Source organism: Phoxinus phoxinus (genome assembly GCF_949152265.1).
Source record: "Phoxinus phoxinus genome assembly, chromosome: 17".
Lineage (NCBI taxonomy): Eukaryota > Metazoa > Chordata > Actinopteri > Cypriniformes > Leuciscidae > Phoxinus > Phoxinus phoxinus.
Window position 1 is genome coordinate 27,597,800 of NC_136892.1, and position 20,561 is coordinate 27,618,360.

At 39.3% G+C, this 20,561-nt stretch overlaps 1 protein-coding gene across 1 annotated transcript; it reads left to right on the forward strand.

Moving 5' to 3' along the window:
* The first annotated feature begins 2,075 nt into the window (after positions 1-2,075).
* Positions 2,076-6,272, forward strand: LOC306985197 (proteinase-activated receptor 1-like). Its single transcript, XM_079587175.1, has 4 exons — positions 2,076-2,350; positions 2,969-3,049; positions 3,927-4,040; positions 4,206-6,272. The coding sequence occupies exons 1-4, from the start codon at positions 2,287-2,289 to the stop codon at positions 5,309-5,311; spliced, it is 1,365 nt and encodes a 454-aa protein (XP_079443301.1). The 5' UTR covers positions 2,076-2,286; the 3' UTR covers positions 5,312-6,272.
* The last annotated feature ends 14,289 nt before the right edge of the window (positions 6,273-20,561 follow it).

Consider the following 20,561-nt stretch of genomic DNA (forward strand, 5'->3'; position numbering starts at 1 on the left):
TTAATTAAGAAACTTTAAAAACTAAATAAAAACTTAAAATATATATTTGGATTTTGGATATAATATATATATATATTTTTACTATATATTAAGGTTTTGATTGGGGTTAGGGTTTGTCTATAGGTTTTATTAAATAAACTTTAAAAACCAAATAAAAACTTAAAATATATAAAACTATAAATATTCTATTCTTTAAAAAGTTTTTATATTAAGGTTTTGATTGGGGTTAGGGTTTGGGTTTGTCTATAGGTTTTATTAAAAACATAATGGTAGTGTGTGTGTGTGTGTGTGTGTGTGTGTGTGTGTGTGTGTGTGTGTGTGTGTGTGTGTGTGTGTGTGTGTGTGTGTGTGTGTGTGTGTGTGTGTGTGTGTGTGTGTGTGTCATCAGCATTCTGCATTCTAAGTCCTGTGAATGGAATGTTAGGCTACTATTTAGTCTTCAAATAGAACCTTTATCACTCTGGACAGATGGTGATTAAATGTGTGTATTTTTTTTCCCCAGATCAAGGTTGTGAGAAAACAAGCACATGCATCAAGACAATGGCACTATCTTTGCTACAGTAAGTTGGTGGTAATAGTTATTCTCGCGCAGACCTTCAGACTGACGTTCAGTGTTAAGTGCCATAAATAATCGGGTCCCCGGTGCATCTACCAACCCAGAAAACGCGACATGAGTGAATCTCTGTAAATTGAGCCACATTGACAGTCATCTCAATGTTAAAAAGAGGAATCTGAATTACCAGATTTCACCGGATGTAAAACCCCATTTCAGTAACAAGTTTAAAAAACTGTTTGAAAAAGCTATTACTGGACTTAAACATCAATTAGCCTCTGATCTCTGTTTACCCTTCACATTCCTTTTCCCAGTACTTTCCGTACAAACCGGAAACGGCCACTGTTATGTGTGTGTCTGTTATCTTAACCAGTCGGAGGTCGAGAGTCTCACATGAATGAGCGAATATTTTTATATAACATTCTGGCATTTTGGATTCGTGTCTAGAGCAGCATAAACAAAATCAAATCATTCAAATACATTGATGATTATACAGATTAAGAATGCACTTTATTTGCCAAGCACACAATGAATTTGGTTTCCAGGAGCTCTATGTACTATGTATAACACAATTAAGAAGAGAGAAAGAATGAACAACAACATAATATACATCTAGACAAATTAAATGAGTAGAAAAAAAAGAATATACATTTAGATGGTAAGTAGAAGGCCTACAGATGTGTTAAAGGAATAGTTCACTTAAAAATTTAAATTCTATCATTTACTCACTCTCAAGTTGTTTCAGACCAGTATGAATTTCTTTCTTCTGCTGAACACAAAAGAAGATATTTTGAAGAATGTGGGTAACAGAGAGATGATCAGCTCCATTGACCTCTATTGGAAAAAAAATACTATGCCAAGATTTATCAGGCTCAAATTGTGAAAGAATGGTTGCGAGGAGCATGAATAATCATTTTCACAGATGAATTAGCTCCTCTAAGTTCAGACCTTAAATTCAGTGAAAGTCTTTGGGATGTGCTGGAGGAGTGTTTAAAAGATACAAGATCTTGACCAAAAATGTATGCACCTCTTGATGGAAATAAATGTTGTGATGTTATAAGAGGTGCTCAAATGTTTATTATAAATATATATATATATGTGTATTTGAGTTATTGGCGTAAGCGGCTACAGTGCACAATATTGTTTTATTAATTTGTGCGTTTCACTCAGCAATGTTAAGTTGACTGAACAAACACTTATTAAGTAAAACTGCAATACGCATAGAGAAACAACAATTAAACAACTTACTCAAGTAAGTTACATGAGTTTTTACATAATGTAAACAATCTATCTATCTATCTATCTATCTATCTATCTATCTATCTATCTATCTATCTATCTATCTATCTATCTATCTATCTATCTATCTATCTATCTATCTATCTATCTATCTATCTATCTTGTAATGTCTGTCTGTCTGTCTCATTTTCTTTGTGTCATGTTGAGCTGTAAAAGTGACAGCCTACTTTCCCAGGGGCGCTGTGGGATAGTCAGACACACTGACTGTGTGTTTTTTATACTGTAATAACAGCCATATGGGACGTAGGGTCCGTGATGTCACCACATTGTAACGCACATCCTCGCTCGAGCCACATCACTGTTCAGGCGGCTATGAAGACTTTCGCGCGAGTTTGATTCTCAAAGCAACATTTCTTTTCTTCAGTTTGAAGAGCTTGTTTTTTTCGTAGTGAAATTCACTTTTTGTTCTAGAAACGGACAATAGTTCACGCATCATGGAAATCCAAACTATCTTGTTTTTAATTCTAAATGCGCACACATGCACTGCCATCTTTAACGGTAAGTTCATGAAAAAGAAAATGAGCTTATGATTTTCAAAAGCGACGACTTCTGGTATATTTCTGCTGGTGTGTATACTATACTTTATAACTATTCGGTTAATTAAAAGAGTGATACTATAGTATGAAAACAATACTATTTATATATGAAATAACGGTTTAAAAACACCCCGAATGGAAGGCCAGTCCAGAATGGGGCTATTTTTAGATATTAAAACAAATTAATTAATAAATTAAGCCGTGAAAGCAAAATGCCAGCATTAGGCTACTCCAGGCTGTTAAGAAAACTTTAAGGGGGGAAAAAATAGAGCAATTGGTCAAGCTGTATTTTTTACAAAGACTATCTTAGACCAGCTAAAAGGCTTCTGTAAATGTTCCAAACCACCAGTACCAACCAACAGGATTCTTTTTATTTTTTATAACTTGTCATTTAAATTTATACTCAAACTTAATCCTTCCAGGCACATCGCCCATTAGAGAGGCTGTTCACAGAATTCCTAGGAAGTGTCCTGTTTGTTTTGGCTGGGAGTAATTTCAGCCTTTATCGAGATCTGAGATGTGGTCGTTTTCCTGTATTTGTCTAGTGTTATATAAAAATGTATTTCTTTTTTTATTACAGTTAGTGCTGCACACAGTTTAGCTGATACTGCAGGAACTGTTAATCCAGTTTATCCACCGAATCATGAGAAACCCAGAACAGGTATAGTATCAAGAGATCCTCTAAATACTGTCTATATTGACCTAAGAGCAGCCGGACTAAACCAGTCTTAAGAAATAACTGTTTGCCCTTACAACTCTGAATCTGCATAAATAAATGATTAGTCTATTATTATTTCTATACTCACTGCTTTATACATTGGACCGAATTGTTTTGGTTTTCAAAGAAAGTCCATACATTTGTATTGAACTTTTATCAATATTACCACAATAGGCCCAACAATATGCAAAATATTTTTGAAAACCTGAATGCATTTATTAATGTAAAACATTTTTTTTTTTTTTACACTGTAAAAAAATATTTTCATGATTTGTTATCACAACTTTTTACATTTTGTCAAATCAACTTCAATAACTAATGTGTGAAGATAACATACTATTTTGAGTTTCTGTTTATTAAACCATTCTTCTTCTTAATTGTATTAACTCAAATTTTTAATTGCAACAAACTCAAAATTTTAAGGCATAAAGGTAACTTGCTTTTTTAAGTTAGACCAACATTTTTTTACAGTGCAAGAACTGTAAATTGTTGAACTGTACGTCACTTTACCATATACAGTGCAGTATAACATTTTAAAAGGTTTCACATCACAATAAATGTAATTTTACAGTAAAATACTGTAAAATCTATGTTTTTTTTTTTGCATATCAACACTCTAAATGACTATAAATTACAGTGAAAAAAACACATAGAAACCAATCTATCAAATAAGGTCCTAAAATAGAGACGGCTGCTCTTAGAGTTGAGAGCTCTATAAAGAAAATGGCTGTTTGCCTTTATAGGACATCAAATGATATAACTTATAATTTATTTATCTGGCAGCAAGAGCTATCACTGATGGTTCTGTGTTTGGTTACAGCCCCATCTGGACGCGGTTTTGCTGTTAATCGTATAACCCAAACCGATGAGCCGATTGACTATATGGATGAGACATTACCCACCTCTTCCTCGACTTCAAATAAAACCTGTGAAGGTACAAAATCCTCAGACTGCCAACGACACTTTTACAATGAAGGAAATTGTCTTGTGTTTGTTTTGACTCTGATTCTTTAGTAACATCATTAAAACCTCTTAGTCGTGTTCTGTTGTCTTCTGATGTTATAAGAGATGTCACTGATGGTGTTGTTTTTGGTTTTAGTTGGACGCGGGCGCTCAGAGGTGTCTCGGTCTAACAATAGAGGTGCACATCCACGTAACAACACTGAGACGTTCGGCATCTCAAAAGAGGCTGCAGTCTTCCTCAAAGGCTTGATGGTCACACGCGTCATGCCCTCGTTCTACATCCTCGTCATCCTCATTAGTTTGCCCATGAACGCTTTGGCCTTGGTGACGTTCACCTGTAGGATTCGAGTGAAGAAACCAGCCGTGATCTACATGTCTCACCTGGCGTGTGTGGACCTGCTCTTCACCCTTCTGCTGCCTCTGAAGATCCACTACCAGCTGAACGCTTCAGATTGGGTGTTCGGTGAGGCGGCGTGTCGTGTGCTCACTGCTGCTTACTACTGTTACATGTACTGCTCCATACTGCTGATGATGTGCATGAGTGTGGACAGACTGCTGGCTGTGGGGTATCCCATCGTCTCTCTAACCTGGAGGAGTGCAAGGAATGCCACGTGTGTGTGTGTGCTGGTCTGGCTGCTGGCGCTCGCTGGTACAGTGCCACTTCTCTCAATGAGACAAACGGTCAAGATTAAGGATGTGGGCGTCACTTGCCACGATGCACTTTTCCACGACGACCCTACAGATCAGCTTTACATGTACCTGTTCTCCATCCTCTCATGCCTCTACTACTTTGTGCCACTCATTGTCACCTTTGTGAGCTACTCTACCATAATATATGTGCTCAGTGGCAAGTCTAGTCAATTTACAAAACCATCATCACTCTCAGGAAAACGAAGGAAAGCTGTGATTATGGTTATCACCGTGCTGATGGAGTTTGTGGTGTGTTTCGCACCAACCAATGGCATCCTGTTGTATCACTGTGTTCGTTTAGCTACTGGAGGAAACAGAGGGGAGGGAGATTCATCATATGCTGTTTACCTGTTGGCTGTGTGTTTCGGGAGCGCAAGTGTTTTCCTGGACCCTCTTCTGTACTACTACGGCTCGTCTCAGTGCAGAGAGAAGATCAGATCTGTGTTTTTGTGGAGAAGAGCAAAAACTAAACTGTCAAACACAAACACTCAGACAGGATCCTCTTTCGTGAGTTGTCAGTATAGTCAGGCTAGTGTTAGTGTAAAGACTTGAATTATTCAGAAAATACAGTATTTTTATACTTTTTTATACTGCTGCTCATTGTGCCACTGATAGAAAATTGAATTTGAGACAGTTTCTTTCTGGCCACAAATCCTGATTCATGCTAAAGCAGGATCAGTTCCCCTTCCGGTGTTAAAAGTTGATGCCGTTGACAAATTGGCCCAGCCTTATCACATCACCAAGGGACTCCATTTCCTGTTTGTGACTGCGTTTCAGAAACACGATAGTGAAATAATTTTTTTATTTTTACACAGAGATCACATCTCTGGAGAATGTGATTAGATTTCAGGCTGCAAAATTAGAAAACAAGCTTCCACAATTCACCCCAAAATAAAAATTTTGTTTACTCACCCTCAAGTCATTCTAAACTTCTCTCTAAAATTAAACTCTATGCTCTGTTGAACACAAAAGAAGATATTTTAAAGAATATCTGAAACCAAATATTATTATTTTTTTGGTCTTGGAAGTCAATGGGGACCAGCAACCGTTTGGTTACAGGCATTTTTCAAAATTATCATTTTTTGTGTGTTCCACAGAACAAAGAAACTCATACAAGTTTAGAACAACTTGAGGGAGAGTAAATTATGATAATTTTCATTTTTGGGTGAACTATCCCTGTAAGTCTAAAACAGGACAGAACATTGAATAGCAGCACTTTCAACAAATATGCTAGATTTGAAACATTTATTTGATTATTTTTAAAATCTATTTGATTGCAAGAAAATGTATATACTTGCACATTTAAAATGAATATATAATAAAACAGATCATATAATATGTTCATCTTTTAATATTTTGTCAACACTTCCTGAAAGTTAAGCACCTACTTCACCTAAATCAAAAAAGTTTAACACACACACACACACACACACACACACACACACACACACACACACACACACACACACACACACACACACACACACACACACACACACACACACACACACACTATAGGGGCTAGTTGGTGTCCCCTATGTCATATTGTATTACTGAAGCATCTACTGTATATAATGTAAGCTAAGGTCTTCTCGTACAGCGGAGGTGTGATAAGGTTTATAGTCATTTTTTTCTGTTGCATTATATTTATCTCTTGTACAGATAAGCATAACTTCCCTATTTCATAGAGATAACTATTCTCAGATCTGAATGTTATTTTAACGTGCTAATATACTACTGTTTTTCACACATTTGTAAATATGTATATAATTGTGTTGACACTATCCCTCTGTTTCTTACAATCGCTTACAATCGCTATGACAGTTTTTTCAATACATTTAACAAGTTTCCTAAACTCTTAACACGGTTAGCACAACATCCGTCTTTGTAGGCTACAAGTAACACATTTCTTGTCGCTTTGACAAAAAATGCATACAGTTAACATAAATTTAAAATGCTTGAACTTCTTTTACACACAAGCTCAACCAATACCAAAACAATGTAATTGTACTGCCAAATTTACAAATGCTTTCACACTGTATGTCAGAACAGATAACATCATGTTCTGAACATAACTTATATAGGCTAAAGTCAAAGTGAACAGCTGTTCATATTGTGAATCGAAACACAAATATATCTGTATTTTATTCCATTGCTACTGAGAAACGGCTTATCGAAGTTATGCAAATATATAAATCACAAATGATTCCCAGAAGCACACTCAGGTGTTGAGGTTCTTTCAATCGCATGACCATATGTTCTAAAAGAGGACTCTTTGGGCTGATCTTGTGTGGAAAAGGAACAATATAGAGCAACACAAAGAAAGAAAGAAAGAAAGAAAGAAAGAAAGAAAGAAAGAAAGAAAGAAAGAAAGAAAGAAAGAAAGAAAGAAAGAAAGAAAGAAAGAAAGAAAGAAAGAAAGAAAGAAAGAAAGAAAAATGCCTGCACGAGGGAGAGGAAGACGAGTACCAGGACAAGGGAGAGGAGTGGGGCAAGGACCAGGACAAGGGAGAGGTATATCTTGCAGTAGAGGTATATCTTGTCCTTTTGCAAATAAAGTCTTTACTGCAGGAATTCTGTCTCTGTCTTTTTTTTTTTTTTCATAAACTGTACATAAAGCTACTCTGAGATGGCCATTCATTTTTTTGTATTGAATTTCTGCAGCAAAAGAAACAAAATGCATGCATTTACTAAACCCAACAAAACAAAAATGTAGGAGAGGCTTCAAAAGAAACTACAGTGCGAAACACAATCTATGATCAATACAATATACTGTCTTTTGTATAAGGGCAGACCTGACACATAACATAATGCAGTTTCTGTAATTTCAGCTGATGTTAGTGTTTTTTCCGTCATTGTGTTATGATTGACTACATGTTCCTGTTGGAAGAGAACATGTGTTAGTGTTTTGAGTAATTATTTGATTTTGAAACATGTTTGCAGTGTTTTGTTAGACATAGTGTATTGCATTAGTGTATTACAGTTTTTTACAATCGTTTTGACAGTTTTTTCAATACATTTAACAATTTTCCTAAACTCTTAACGCACCAACACACCTAAAACACACAATTGGCAAAACGATTAATTTCATGCTCAAAATCACACATTGTAAACTAAACTCCAAAACTAATTTTCAAAATACAATAATTCACTAACACAATACACTATGTCTAACAAAACACTGCAAACATGATTCAAAATCAAATAATTATGCAAAACACTAACACATGTTCTCTTCCAACAGGAACATTTAGTCAATCATAACACAATGACAAAAATAACACTAACATCAGCTGAAATTACAGAAACTGCATTATGTTATGTGTCAGGTCGGCCCTTATACAATATACAGTATATTGTATTGATCATAGATTGTGTTTTGCACTGTAGTTTCTTTTGAAGCCTCTCTACATTTTTGTTTTGTTGGGTTTAGTAAATGCATGCATTTTGTTTCAAAAAACTAATGACCATCTCAGAGTAGCTTTATGTACAGTTTATGAAACAAAAAGACAGAGACAGAATTCCTGCAGTAAAACCTTTATTTGCAAACGGACATTAGGCCTACTGCAAGATATACCTCTCCATTGTTCTTTCTTTCTTTCTTTCTTTCTTTTTCTCTTTGTGTTGCTCTATATTGTTCCTTTTCCACACAAGATCAGCCCAAAGAGTCCTCTTTTATAACATATGGTCATGCGATTGAAAGAAACTCAACACCTGAGTGTGTAATTTATATATTTGCATAACTTCAATAAGCTGTTTCTCAGTAGCAATGGAATAAAATACAGGGAATATATTTTTGTTTCAATTCACAATATGAACAGCTGTTCACTTTGACTTTAGCCTATAAGTTATGTTTAGACAATGATGTTATCTGTTCTGACATACAGTGTGAAAGCATTTGTAAATTTGGCAGTAAAATTACATTGTTTTGGTATTGGTTGAGCTTGTGTGTAAAAGAAGTTCAAGCATTTTAAATTTATGTTAACTGTATGCATTTTGTGTCAAAGCAACAAGAAATGTGTTAATTGTATAGCCTACAACGATGGATGTTGTGCTAACCGTGTTAAGAGTTTAGGAAACTTGTTAAATGTATTGAAAAAACTGCCATAGCGTTTGTAAAAAACTGTATTGTATTTTGAAAATTAGTTTTGGAGTTTAGTTTACAATGTGTGATTTTGAGCATGAAATGAACCGTTTTGCCAATTGTGTGTTTTAGGTGTGTTGGTGCGTTAAGAGTTTAAGAAAATTGTTAAATGTATTGAAAAAACTGTCATAGCGATCGTAAAAAACTGTAATGAAACTAATGTAATCCATTAAATCATTCTTTCTTAAATCAAAATATTTGCCTAACGAGTAAAAAAAATGTGTATCACTCTTCAACTAATGTGATTAATGATAATTGTAATTAAATTACATTTAAAATGAACAAATATTGTAAGTAAACAACAATAAAAGTTTTTTATTAAAACTTTAAAAAAAAATGATTCTGCATCTAATTTTAGGAGTGCCAGCTACCACTGTGTGTGGCACCGGCACACCCCGGCCGGCACACCCGTGGCTACTCATAACCCATCGGCTCTGCTTAACCGGTTCATCCGATGCAGTGAGAGATTCAAATGAATAACTGGCACACAAATTGGACGTCGCAAATCTACTAGTGTCCAGATTTTGGTGTAAAACGTCTGGAGTTAGAATTAGTCGTCATGTGGATTAAAATCATCTTGCTTTCAGTTGTAATGGCACACACGTGCACTGCCACAATTAACGGTAAGTAGGCTAGATCAGTTTAATAATATGCCTAAAAAGTGACTTGATGATTAGTAATTTAGTAAAAAGTAATTTGATGTCTTTCTTGCTGATGCGAAATTTAATAGCCAGTGGTGTGACTGAAACCTTGATCTATCATATTATGAGTGTCAGACCTTAACCATGGTACTGTGATGAAAGCTGTTATCAAAACACTGTGTATTGAAGAATTCAAGAGATGTTGAACCCACATAACACTATTAGACAGACCACATAAGGCAATGCGAGTCCTCATAGCTGTACGGTTGCCAATGTCTACACAATGAAACGGTGCAGAGCAATGTTTCCCTGCCTTTGTTGCTAAAGCAGAATGTGCTCCTTTTATCTCCTGTCATGCAAGATATACAGCTCTGGAAAAAAATTAAGAGACTAAAAAGAGAGTAAAGAGAGTAATTAAGAGAGTAAAATATATGTTCTATACTTGGTGATTTGTGTTAGTCATCCACATTGCATGTGACTTTAAAGGTGAACTATGCAGGTTTTTTACCTTAACTGAACAGCTTCGGAGTCATTGGAATGGTTATATTACTTTTTTCGGGTTGAATGGTGGTCGTCTCGCACCCCCCTATCGCCAGTGAGCGGAAAAAACAGTTGCAACTTTGGGCCGGCGACCCGAAAGAAGAATGTCCCGTCTGCTTTGATGTCGTTGATCTACTAGCCTCTGGTATCTGAGAGTCGCCAACGAGTTTTTCGACAGTGTTGTCAAATATCTATTCCGGAGCTGTAGGGGGAGCTCTAAAGAGAAACCTGCGAGCAAAAAGCGAGAATACAGCGAAGAAATTCCCAAAACTGCATAGCCCTACTTTAATATAGGCTACTTACATTTAGCATATTTCAACTATTTTAATAAAAATGTATGATAATTACAGTAATTTAGAATTATCATACATTTGTATTACAGTTTTTTTCAATCGCTAACAAGCGCTTACCCATACTTCAGATATTTTTTCTAAACTCTTAACACAGACTCACACCTACAAAACACAATTGGCCAAATGGTTAATTTTCTTCTCAAAAACACATTTTGTTAAATATATACTAACTCTTCATTTCAAAATAGAACACATCTTTCTCTGCACACACTAACTTTACCAAAACACTGGAAATCTGACTCAAAATGAAATTATTCTGTCAAAGAATAACACTTGATTTCTTTTCACAAGGTACATGCAGTCAATCAAAGTACACCAGGTTTCAGAATACTGGCTATTCTTGACATTACAAAAACTGCATAGACTTTTATGTTTCAGTTTTACAGGTATTTGCATGCAAACCATGCAATCCACCGTTTTTACACTAAATGTCTTGGTTGGGAACTGTATGTCCACATGTACAGTAATGTTCTCATTCAAAAGCATTCCAGTAAAAAGCAAATCAGTTTTTTTCCTTTTACTCTTTACTACAGGAGGTACAGTAGAAACACGGTATGATAGAACAGAAAAAGTTTTACAGTATTGCTTACAGTGAACAAAATATCCATGAAACACATAAGAGCATTCTGAACAAACAAAAAAAACAACAGCAAAAAGCACAAAATTACTGTATCTAATCTCTGCGATCTTCAGGGTTAGGCCACATGTGTTCATCAACATCACATCTGATATTATCCAAGGTGATGCACCTGGGATAAAACCACTTGGTATGTTGGATCCACCCTTGGCAATCATGAACTGTGATGTCCCTGCACCAGCATCCATGGCTTCAAGGAGGGACATCTGGTCATGTGGTTGATGGTCATAAACCGTCCACCTCCATGCAGAAAATAACTCCTCTCTGGGGTTGAGGAAAGGTGAATAGGGTGGAAGGAAGAGACTTATCAGTCTTGGGTGGACTTCAAACCATGTTGTTATTGCTTGCGGATGATGGAAAGCCACATTGTCCCAGGTAATTACAAAGGTCCTCATGTTTTCACCCTCCTCATCCTGCTCTGGACCCAGGCGCTGGTGGAGATCATTGAGAAAGGCAAGGATGCGCTCGGTATTATAGGGTCCACTGGCTCACTGCACCTCTCACTACATCTCTCACTGCATCTCTCACTGGGCCTGCTCTTCTCACTGGGCCCCTTGCTCTTACTCTTCCTCTTCCAGACATTACAGTGTTTGTCTTTTTCTCTTTCTGTTTCCAAAAACATCACTCCTCACAGTCCTTCTTTTACTGTATAAGTGTCAATGTAATAGAAAAAAATAACTCCTGCCACTCTAAGCCAGTCTAAGCCAGACTGGAATCAGCTGTGGTTGGCCCAATTTACCCAACATAAATCAGCTCTGTGTCAATTATTCAATTGTTTGTTTGTTATCAGCTGAGATATATTGTTTTTGAACTGATCATTGCAGAAGCAGAGGTTTTTATACTGTATCTAAGGTTTGGAATATTGTTTTTGCTATTGTGGGATGTTGTGTGTTAACATTCGTAAATACTACAAAAACAATCCATAGTTTTGTTGGGAGGTATAGCTTGTCTGTTAAGAAAATGTAAGCATTATGGAAATGTGTTCACTGACTGCATATTGTTTGAAAACGACATGAAATGTGTGAATGGTATGGCCACAAAAGACCGATGCTGTGCTAATTGTGTTTAGAGTTTTGAAAATGTGACAACTGGCTGGACAAACGCTTGTTAGCGACTGAAAAAAACTGTAAAGTAGTTAAAATGCTAAATGTAAGTATATTAAAGTAATTTAATATGATATGCATAATATCGATCAATCAGTGTTTTTCAACCGCGGAAAGAGGTCAATAAAAGCTGAAGAACAATGTCACATAATGTTACATTAATCTCAGGAAAGCCATTTGATAGCACGTTAGTTGGCAAGACAAATTATATATACAGAGAGGAGTATTTTGCTAAATATGTGCACTATATGTATTATATTTTTACTTATATCATTAAAATATTGTAAAATTGTTATTATAGCCTATAAAAACCACATTATATTTAATTTTAGTTGTTATTTTTAACCTTTAATAATAATAACAGCTGACAGGGCTCATGTATGTTCACAGCATTTTTCTTGAGAAAAATTAACATAGGCCTACTGTACCTAATATTTATCCAAATGAATCGATATTGAATCAAGATCGGAATCAAATCACAAGATTTGAATTGAAACGTGAAATTTGTGTTAAGCAATAATAAAAACAGCCTATCAGTCATTGTACCATGTAAACATTGTAACATGTTGTCACTAAACTTTAGTTACCAAATATTTTGACAAAAATAACAACACACTTACACCAAAAAATTATCCACAGACTGAGTTTATACAAAGCATATGTTGCATCCTGCTTAAATGTCCCTAAATATCTTATTTTTGTGAGCATACAAATGTTCTTGTTTATTGTTCTATTTATTTTATACTATTGTACTATTGAGACAATAACAAGTTTGCAGTAATACAAATATGTAATTATTTAATTTTGTAAAAAATATTATTTTAATTCGAAAAAACTGTGCATTTAGTTGTTGTTGCTAGTTTGAGTTGAGAAATATCACTAATTATCACTAATATGTGTGGAATTTCCCTAAGAACCAAGCAAGTTGACTCATGAAACCATTTGTTAATGCATAGCCACAGGTGTGCCAGGGTGTGCCGGTGCCACCCACAAAAAAAAAAACACCTAAAAAATAAATGCAGAATTATTTTTTTAAAATATCTTAATAAAAATAAAAAAAATTCTTAACTTGGTGTTTACTTACAATATATATTTTTTATTAATTTAATTTAATCCAAACAATATTTAAAACAACCTCATAATATTATTTAATGCAGTTGTCATTTTTCAGAGTAAATTATTTAATAAGTAAATAACAGGCTGCAGAATTAAAAAATTAAAGCTACACTGTGTTATTTTTTAAGGTGATTCTTAGCAAAAACCACTTTGTTCTTTCAAAATGATATGTGCTCATTAATGTATAATTACTTCTACCAACTAATCAAGTATTCTCTTAAGCGTATCCGCTATTTATAATACATACGGGTGAGCTGCTCGAATGGCGGAAGACATGTTGCGCCTCCATCTTGAAAATACATTAGCCAAAGAGGGACATACCTGGAAATTCAAGCTTCGCCTTTCGCATTTTACACTCAGTGGCACCGTGACGAATGCAAGCGGGAGATTACTTGCGTATTACTACTTATATCTGCGATATAATATGATACAATAATACGCAATATGTGGCAGCCCTAGCCACAACCATAATAAATAGCCTTGTGTCTAAACAAAAAGAGCAGCAGTTTGTAAATCATAAATAACAACAACATATAAAAACAGCATGTAATGATATATTGACAAAAAATATTATACAAATGGCAATGATTCTTGAATTCCGCTGGAAGAACATGACTCATAAGCTGAGAAACGGTTTAGTGTAATATTCACTTGCAAACAATGCACCATATCGGTTGCCAGCGATTAAGTTATTTATCAGATTCAACACCACTCTAAAAAATGCTGGGTTGTTTCAACCCAATTTTGGGTAAAATATGGACAAACCCAAATTTTGGGTTAAAAATGTCATTGAAAAATTTAACCCAATGGCTGAGTTTGTCCATATATGATGTCCATATGCGTGTGCAGTCAGTGAATGACCTGATATTCTGCATTCTGTCGGTGCAGCGTTAAGTAATGATAATACACTAATGAACAAAAAATTGGATTATAACTCAAATATATTGAAAATTATATTAACTATATAATAATTTTATATAAAAAATGACTAAGTTATCCTGGTTCCAAAATAAATTGAAAATACTCCATAATGTATAATTGGAGGGAGGTCTTTGGGCACATCAAGACATTATGATTTAAATAATATATTTAATATTAAATATGAATATTTAATACTGCTCATTGTGAGCTGCAATGTCTGTCAATTACAGCATGGGTTCTCATGCACTCTGTGTTGTTTAATAGCAGCAGAATGGGCTGAAGGTTGGTGGGTCCAGTGATGTCACCAAATGCAAATCCTAGCATGTCCACACAGAAGAGACTGAGCACTCAGAGAGGGAAGAAGCACTGTCTATAGGCTGTAGAGATTCCTTGTTTTTCATTAGTTTGTTTTTCAAGTGACCCTCAATAGTTACTCATGGAGGTCAAAAATATATTGCATTTATTTATACTTATGCATGCATGCACTGCTACCTTTAACGGTAAGTACATCAGTCCAGTTGTGCATGAAAGAAGCTTGACTTTTAATTTGAGTCTTTTTTATTTTTGTTTAAATTATGCAGATAGTTGACTGAAACCTTGATTGCATCATATTTGGAAGCTTAGTTTGTACAGATTTTGGATTTAAATGGTGTGATGGCTTAAAATGTACACGTTTGCTATTTTTCTACATTAATCCAAATTGTTTCATTTTTGTTTTATTTTCTTGTTGCAAAAAAAGAACCATTGTATTTACCTTTGGGCTTTGATACAGTATATGGTGCTGAATAATTTGTATAATTATTATATTTTCATATACTATGGTGTCAGCATCCTGCCTCCTGTTGTTTGTCTCCGGGCCTCTAGAGGTCACCTGTGTTCCCCTCTGCTTTAGTTCTTCTTGTTAGCGTTATTCAGGTCACCTGTGTCTTGTTTCCCCTAGAGTATTTAAGCTGTGTTTTTTCCCCTTGTTCCTCACTCGGTTTTTGAGTCCTGGCTATGTGTCTCCTTGCTGTGATTTTGAGTCCTTCCAAGTCACCTAAGCTATTCCAAGTAAGCTATTCTGAGTTATTTGATTGTGTTTTTCTCCCCTCGTGGAGTTATTTTATTTCTCTCCTGTTACCTTTTATTTTTGGATTACCTGTTTTTAATACCTCTTTGTGAGAAGAACTTTTGTTGGATTTTTTGTTGGACTTGCAAAGTACCTTTTTTTTTAATAAATCTACTTTGCCTGGAGTTTTGCCTTGAGTGTTTCGTTTGGGTCCAACATTATCACCTCTGTGGCTAAGTGGTAGAACCCTCACTCTCCACACCTGAGACCCGAGTTCGAGCCCAGCTTGTGACAGAAAAACCGAGTCAGCAATGGACCCAGAAACAGTTGTTTCCAAGGACCTTTTGGCGGTGATCGCTCAACATGAGGCATCTTTCCAGCGCCATGAAGCTGTTCTCAGCCGACAAGAAGAGCTGATGGCCAGTCATTCTCAACTCCTGTCTGATATGATGAGTTCCATCCGCCAGCTCTTCGAACGCCTCCCTGTTCCTTCACCTTCTTCTGAATCACCCCCGAGTGGTGAAAGGATTTCTCCAGTAACAGAGCCCCGACTACCACCTCCCAAGCCGTTTGCTGGAGATCCAAGTTCCTGCCAGGGTTTCCTCACCCAGTGCTCCCTCACCTTCGAGCTTCAACCCTCAAGTTTTCCCACAGAGCGTTCCAAGATTGCTTACATTATTACCCTTCTTTCGGACAAGGCGCTCTCCTGGGCCTCTGCGGTGTGGCAATCCCAGAATGCCTGTTGTGACTCCTACTTGGAGTTTGTGAGTGAATTCAAGCGGGTGTTTGATCATCCTGTCAGTGGTCGGGAAGCTTCCAAGCGTCTACTCTCTCTCCGCCAGGGTTCCCGCAGCACGGCAGATTTTGCCATTGAATTTCGGACCATAGCAGCTAGGAGTGGATGGAATGATGAAGCACTGAGGGTCTGCTTTCAGGGAGGGTTGTCTGAGCCTCTTCAAGATGAGTTGGCCACCCGAGAACCAGCTTCAGATCTTGAGGCCCTCATAGCATTGGCCATCTGCCTGGACAATCGTCTTAGAGAGCGGAGAGCAGCTCGTCGCTAGGTCTCCCACTCCCAAGTTCCTCTGAGCAGCTCTGTTTCTCCAGTTGGTGTTCCTTCGTTCAGAGCTTCCCCGCCCCCTGAACAACTCCAGGATTCCCCAGAGGATATGCAGTTAGGCCGTTCCAGGCTTTCTCCCAATGAAAGGGAACGTCGCATGAGGGAGCGTCGATGCCTCTACTGTGGGGTTGCCGGCCACTTCCGCTCCACCTGCCCCGAGCTTTCGGGAAACGCCTGTCCCCGCCCGGCTATAGGAGGGCTGTGATGGGGAAAATTAGAGCTCCTCCTACTAACGCTGTCCTAGCTATTCCAGCCACTCTGTCCTGGGAGGGCCACCAACAACAGGTTCAGGCTATGATCGATTCTGGCTCCGCAGGTGATTTCCTTGATCTAACCTTGGCTAAGAAACTTAAGATCCCTACCCAACTACTTCCTCAACCCCAGGCAGTTACTGCCTTGGATGGCAGACCTCTGGAACCAGGCAAAGTTACAGAGGCCACTCAGTCCCTGCGACTTACCATCTTTCAACACCAGCAGGAGGAGACCTTCTATCTCATTGACTCACCAGAATATCCTATTATCCTGGGTCACCCTTGGCTGTGCAGACATAATCCCCAGATCGACTGGCCTACTGGAACAATTCTAAGCTGGGGTTCCACTTGTCAACTCACCTGCATGCTTCAGAGTCCCTCAGCCCCTAGTACCGAGTTTCAAGAGTCGGTCGACCTCTCCCGTGTCCCCAGTGTTTACCATCGGTTCAAGGCAGTGTTCAGCAAGTCCCGGGCTACTTCCTTACCACCTCACCGCACTTACGACTGTGCCATTAATCTACTCCCTGGTTCCTGCCCTCCTAGGGGTCGGGTCTTCTCCTTATCCTCCCCTGAACACTCAGCTATGGATACCTACATTAAGGAGTCCCTGGCAGCCGGCATCATCCGTGCCTCTACTTCCCCAGCTGGGGCGGGCTTCTTTTTTGTAGAAAAGAAAGACGGGGGTCTTAGGCCTTGTATTGATTACCGGGGTCTCAACAAGATCACGGTTCGGAATCGATATCCCCTTCCTCTCATGGCCACTGCTTTTGAATTGCTTCAAGGGGCTTCCATTTTTACTAAACTGGATCTCCGCAATGCTTACCATCTTGTGCGGATCCGGCAAGGAGACGAATGGAAGACGGCCTTCAACACTCCCACGGGTCACTATGAATATCTGGTGATGCCGTTCGGGCTCACTAATGCCCCCGCAGTATTCCAGGCCCTGATTAATGATGTTCTCCGGGACATGCTTAATCTATTTGTCTTTGTATACCTGGACGATATCCTCATCTTCTCAAGGTCACCGAAGGAGCATGAGGGGCATGTTAGCAGGGTTCTCCAGAGACTCCTTGACAACCATCTCTACGTAAAGCCTGAGAAGTGTGATTTTCATGTTTCCCAGACTCAGTTTCTCGGGTTTATCGTCACTCCTGGCCACCTGGAGATGGATCCCAAGAAGGTCAAAGCAGTCCACAAGTGGCCCACCCCTGCCACAGTCAAGGAGGTTCAACGTTTCATTGGCTTTTCTAATTTTTATAGAAAGTTCATTAAGAATTTCAGCTCTGTGGTAGCCCCCTTGACGGCGCTTACCAAGGGAGGAGGGACCAAGATTCACTGGGGTCCAGAGGCAGCAGGAGCCTTTGAGGATCTCAAGCGCCGCTTCACTTCTGCTCCGATCCTGGTTATCCCTGACCCAGAAAGACCTTTCGTGGTTGAGGTGGACGCCTCTGAGGTGGGGGTGGGAGCCGTCCTGTCACAGAGGAGTGAGGATGGAAAATTACACCCTTGTGCCTTCATGTCTCGCCGCTTGTCTGACGCTGAGCGCAACTACCACGTGGGGGATCGAGAATTGCTTGCGGTAAAACTGGCCTTGGAAGAGTGGCGCCACTGGCTTGAGGGGGCTCAGCATCCTTTCCAGGTTCTCACAGACCACAAGAACCTGGAATATCTCCAGCAGGCAAAGCGGTTGAACCCTCGGCAAGCACGATGGTCCCTGTTTTTTAATCGATTCCAGTTTCTCCTGTCTTACAGACCTGGCACCAAGAATGTCAAGCCAGATGCCCTATCTCGAGCCTACTCTCCAGAAATGCAAGAGAAGCCCTTGGCATCGATTATTCCGAGTTCTAGGATCGTCGCACCTCTTCAGTGGGAACTAGAAAGAGTGGTACGAGAGGCCCTTGTCCTTGAGCCAGACCCAGGCGGTGGTCCCGCCGGACGCCTGTACGTTCCTCTCTCTGTTCGAGCCCGGGTCTTGCAGTGGGGTCATGAGTCGCCCTTGACATGCCATCCAGGCAGTGCTCGCACACTGGACTTCCTCCAGCGGCGGTTTTGGTGGCCGTCCATCAAGAAGGATGTTCAGATCTATGTTGAAGCCTGCCCTGTGTGCAACCAGGGAAAGTCTACACGTCAGCGACCCCAGGGATTGCTCCATCCCTTACCTGTTCCTCGCAGGCCGTGGTCACACCTTTCTCTGGACTTTGTCACAGGACTCCCTCCATCCCAGGGCAACACAGTCATCCTAGTGGTTGTAGACCGGTTCTCTAAGGCCGCTCGGTTTATTCCCCTCCCCAAGCTGCCTTCAGCCAAGGAGACTGCTGAGCTCCTCATGAACCATGTTTTCCGGATATTTGGGATTCCCCTGGACATTGTCTCCGATCGAGGTCCCCAGTTCTCGTCCCGGTTCTGGGGAGCCTTCTGCAGGCTTATTGGGGCCACTGCCAGCCTATCGTCTGGGTTCCATCCTGAGTCTAATGGTCAGACGGAAAGGATTAATCAGGATCTGGAAACCACCTTGCGCTGTATGGCAGCCAGTAATCCCATGTCTTGGGCCTCCTATATCGTTTGGGCTGAATATGCCCACAACACCCTCCAGTCCTCGGCCACTGGATTGTCCCCTTTCGAATGCCAGTTTGGATACACCCCTCCATTATTTCCAGAGGAAGAGGTGCAAGTTGGTGTTCCCTCTGCCCAGCGCTTTGTCCTACGCTGTAGGCGGACATGGAAGAAGGCCAGACGTACCCTCCTTCGGACCTCCCAGAGATACCAAAGCCAGGCTAATCGCCGTCGCCGGATGGCCCCTAATTTCCGAGCTGGTCAAAGAGTTTGGTTGGCCACGAAGAACCTGCCCCTCCGGGTTGAATCCAAGAAGCTTTCCCAGAAGTACATTGGCCCTTTTCGCATAGCAAGGAAAGTTAACCCTGTTTCTTATCGTTTGTTTCTCCCTCGCTCCCTCAGAATTAACCCCACTTTTCATGTTTCGTTACTAAAACCTGTCTTGTCTTCTCCTTTTGCCCCCCCACGCAGACCCCCTCCACCTCCCAGGATCATTGACGGCCAGCCAGCCTACACAGTGCGCCGGATACTGGACTCCCGGAGGGTCCAGAACTCTCTGCAGTATCTGGTGGACTGGGAGGGCTACGGGCCAGAGGAGCGCTCCTGGGTTCCAGCCAAGGACATCCTGGACCCAAGTTTGATTCGAGAGTTTCGCACCTGTAAGCCAGGGTGTTCTGGTAGGAACGTCAGGAGCCGTTCCTAGAGGAGGGGGTCCTGTCAGCATCCTGCCTCCTGTTGTTTGTCTCCGGGCCTCTAGAGGTCACCTGTGTTCCCCTCTGCTTTAGTTCTTCTTGTTAGCGTTATTCAGGTCACCTGTGTCTTGTTTCCCCTAGAGTATTTAAGCTGTGTTTTTTCCCCTTGTTCCTCACTCGGTTTTTGAGTCCTGGCTATGTGTCTCCTTGCTGTGATTTTGAGTCCTTCCAAGTCACCTAAGCTATTCCAAGTAAGCTATTCTGAGTTATTTGATTGTGTTTTTCTCCCCTCGTGGAGTTATTTTATTTCTCTCCTGTTACCTTTTATTTTTGGATTACCTGTTTTTAATACCTCTTTGTGAGAAGAACTTTTGTTGGATTTTTTGTTGGACTTGCAAAGTACCTTTTTTTTTTTAATAAATCTACTTTGCCTGGAGTTTTGCCTTGAGTGTTTCGTTTGGGTCCAACATTATCACCTCTGTGGCTAAGTGGTAGAACCCTCACTCTCCACACCTGAGACCCGAGTTCGAGCCCAGCTTGTGACACTATGGTATTTCCATGGTACTCCAATTACCCCATTAACTTCAAATACGATATTAACATGGTATAAAAAAATGTATATGTTCATAGGTTAATATATATGCTGTTCTACAAAAAGTGTAAAAAACAAATTTAATGTGAAA